The sequence below is a fragment of the Triticum aestivum genome, chromosome 5A (assembly GCF_018294505.1).
Source record: "Triticum aestivum cultivar Chinese Spring chromosome 5A, IWGSC CS RefSeq v2.1, whole genome shotgun sequence".
Classification (NCBI taxonomy): Eukaryota; Viridiplantae; Streptophyta; class Magnoliopsida; order Poales; family Poaceae; genus Triticum; species Triticum aestivum.
The window spans coordinates 521,200,920-521,204,173 of NC_057806.1; the positions used below are offsets into that span (position 1 = coordinate 521,200,920).

A 3,254-nucleotide genomic window follows, 5' to 3' on the forward strand; every position below is an offset into this window, starting at 1 on the left:
TGAGAAGCCCTTCACTCCGCAACGGTTGGGGTTTAAACCATAGCTTTATGGACATTTATAGCACTTTACTTTGAACGTTACCAGTAACGCTCCTCCTTTATGAACATTGAACCCTGTGCAACAGAGGGGAGCTGGGGTCCTGGCGCACTCTATATAAGCCACCCCCTCCTCTGGGACAGGGGTTCGCACTTTCTGTAATTCACACGCATATATTCAGTCGACCGCCTCCGGGCTCCGAGATGTAGGGCTGTTACTTCCTTCGTGAAGGGTCTGAACTCGTAAAACTCGTGTGTACAACTCCTCCATAGCTAGGCTCTTGTCTCTACATTCCTACCCCCCTATTCTACTGTCAGTCTTAGAACCACGACAGAGATCACGCAGGAACTCTTTCCAGCCGCCGCCTCCTCCTTCAAGAAAAGCTAGGGTTCGTGCCTCTCACCGGCTCCGCTGCAGGTCCGCCTCATCTCCGGTGGCCCTAGGGCCATGGGGGCGCGGTGGATCCTGGCAAGGGTCGGAGGGAGGGCTCCGTTGTTAGTCGTTCCTTCAAGATTTGTTAGAGTTTGTGTCCTACTCAGGAAGACGAGATAGCGGCGGCTCTCTGAAGATGAAATAAAGGTCTTCCCGCCTAGTCCCCGTTCCGGTGGTGCGTCTAGCATCGTTGGTGGGCGTGTGGAGGTGTGTCTCCGGCGGATCTATCCTCGGTGGATTTGCTCGGATCTGGTTGTGGTTCGTCTATGTTTGTGTGTCTTCAGGTTGGATCCTTTCGATCTACGTTATTCTTCATCAGCGACGATTGCTGTTTTGGTGCACTGGTCCTACGGGGCCTTAGCACGACGACTTCCCGACTGTCTACTACAACAAGTTGTGCCCGACTCCGGCGAGGGAGGGATGATGACGGTGGCGCGCCTTCGGCTCGCTTCAGTGATTGTAATCGTCGCTAGGTGGTCTATGGATCTGGATGTAATTTTTATTATTTCTAGTGTTCGTTGTACTGCCATGATAGAAGATGAATAGACTGAAAGTTTTCTCAAAAAAAGATGGAGGAGATCGGCGCGGCGGGTATCTCTCTGTGTACGTTGTAGTGCGTACGTGGTGTTGCTTTTAGATTAAGGCTATTTTTGATAGCAAATGGTGAAATAAACTGAAGTATCCAAAACTGAAGTAATTTTGCCAGTAGGTATGAGATACCATGGTTTCATCAAAACACAATATTTTGAAGTATTCACAATACATAGAACCTGTTTGGTTGTTGTCGCACACCACCGTAAATTTTGATGTCTAGCCATTGTGTTAGCAGTGCAAACAAGCGCAGCTAGCTGGCCGTTTGAATATTTTTTCTGTTGCATTCAACTTATCTGCCATGCACACGCAGCTAGCTAGCATATAGCTTACCGTTAGCAGGGTAAACACGCCTAGCTGGCTTCTTTACAATTTCTGGTGCGTTATTCCCGGCAGCTAGCTAGGTGGCCCTTACCTTACCATACGCGTGCATAAGAACAGGAGAATGCAAAACCTAAACAGGCAAGGTACATACCAACCATCCACCACAAGGCACGTATGTACCCAGCCTAGCTAGCTCGTTTCTTTCCCTTGCTCTGTTTAAGAAAAAGAGGTCCAGGGTTCTCTTTTTTATGCAGAGAAATTACTACAGTTTCAAGAATACTTTAGTTTTAATAACACAATATTTAGTGCTAACCAAACAGGTCACAGTAAATAAAACTATGATATTTGGAAAAACTGTAGTATTCTTAAAATATTTAGAAAATACTTTGCTATCAAAGAGGGCCTAAGACAGGTAACAAAAGCATTCGATCCGAGTCACGGTCGAATTTGGTATCCAAACCTTCCAAGTCTCATTGGCAGTTAAAAGTACACCACAGGGTTAATAAGTAAGGAAGGAAACGTTAGAGAAGAAACCAACCGCCGGAAAGTCGAGGAGATGGCCAGCCGCAGACAGCGGAGGAAGATCGGCGAGAAGAAGAAGAGGAGAAAGGCCAGAGCGGCTACGATAAAGAAGAAGATCGTCAAGAAGTCGTCTGCGCCAGCGCCGCAAGGTTCGTGCGTTTCTTTCTTCTTTTTCTTTTGCGGGGCTTCTCTTGTTGGACAACCAATATGCAATTTTTTTGTGAGGGAATATGTATGTAGGTTTTGCTTATTAGTTACCGTCATGGTCCATACACGGACACTAACACGCGTTCGTGCACATCTGAAAAGCCATCCAACCCAAACCCTCTGCCGCACTCACGGGGTGCAGAAACGGGCGGCAGGAGGGCACGGCGCCGGCCAAGGAGCAGGACGACAAGAAACGTGCGTACGCATATGACCGGTGTACGTACTTCCACAATCGACCAAGCGTGTAGGGTACTGACGACATCCCTCGTGTTTTCTCTCAGACGATGAGCGCCGCCGCAGTGAGAAGAGGACATGCGGCGTCTGCGGAGTAGGCAGACTCCACGACAACGATCACTTCTGCCCCTACAACTACATCCACGGGCGTATCCGCCTCAGCACCTGCGCGGAGCGGTGCCGTCCGGGGAGTCACCCGCTGTTGCTGGCCTCCTCCTGCTCTGAGACTGACCAGCTGCGGCGCTTCGTACGAGTGACCAACGTGCCGCTGAGCGCGATACCCGGCGACCGCGAGCTCAACTGGTTCTTCAGGCGGTTCGGAGCGCTCGTCGGGTGCAAACTCACGAGGCTGAGTCTCGACGACCGCGTCGGCTTCGGTTGGGTCGCGTTCCAGAGACGCGACAACGCGGAGGAGGCCATCAACAAGCTCAACGGCCACCTCGTCGGCGACCGCAGGCTCCGAGTCGACTGGGCATATCCACGCTGAGATATTAGATAAATACCTAGCTACTCCGTACGTGCAACGTATTGTGGAATTTCCTTCACACAGCGAGAGCATCTTTAGCCGATCCCAAAAAAACTGTAATGGAGTAAAAAAAAATATTTTACTTCACTAAACCACACCTAGCCGAATCCGATATGAGGGATTAAAATGTTTACTCCTCCGCCGAAACCTTCCCCCGCGGCGCATAAATATACTCGGCCCCCGGCCGTGCGGCCAAGTCAAAATTGTCCCGTCTCTTTCCCCCCGCTGCACGGTTACATCCTTCCCGCCTCCACCACCCCACGCGTCGCTGTCGCCGCCGATGACAACCCCCGTCATCGGAATGGGTAATCAAGACCCATCCGCCACCCCACTGGCCACCGCCGCCGCCGGAAACCACCACTGCGCCGTCGCCCACACCGAA

At 51.1% G+C, this 3,254-nt stretch overlaps 1 protein-coding gene across 1 annotated transcript; it reads left to right on the forward strand.

The window, feature by feature from the left end:
* The first annotated feature begins 1,923 nt into the window (after positions 1-1,923).
* On the forward strand, positions 1,924-3,010 carry LOC123107456 (polyadenylate-binding protein, cytoplasmic and nuclear-like). Its single transcript, XM_044529441.1, has 3 exons — positions 1,924-2,054; positions 2,215-2,307; positions 2,394-3,010. Exons 1-3 carry the CDS (start codon positions 1,940-1,942, stop codon positions 2,831-2,833), a joined length of 648 nt encoding a protein of 215 aa, XP_044385376.1. The 5' UTR covers positions 1,924-1,939; the 3' UTR covers positions 2,834-3,010.
* Positions 3,011-3,254: the final 244 nt, after the last annotated feature.

Bases quoted from the DNA above. Each gene is read 5' to 3' on its own strand.
- LOC123107456 (XM_044529441.1), top strand. From the start codon at position 1,940: ATGGCCAGCCGCAGACAGCGGAGGAAGATCGGCGAGAAGAAGAAGAGG. The intron at 2,055-2,214 runs GTTCGTGCGTTT...ACATCTGAAAAG, and splicing joins GTCTGCGCCAGCGCCGCAAG to CCATCCAACCCAAACCCTCT. The intron at 2,308-2,393 runs GTGCGTACGCAT...GTTTTCTCTCAG, and splicing joins GGAGCAGGACGACAAGAAAC to ACGATGAGCGCCGCCGCAGT.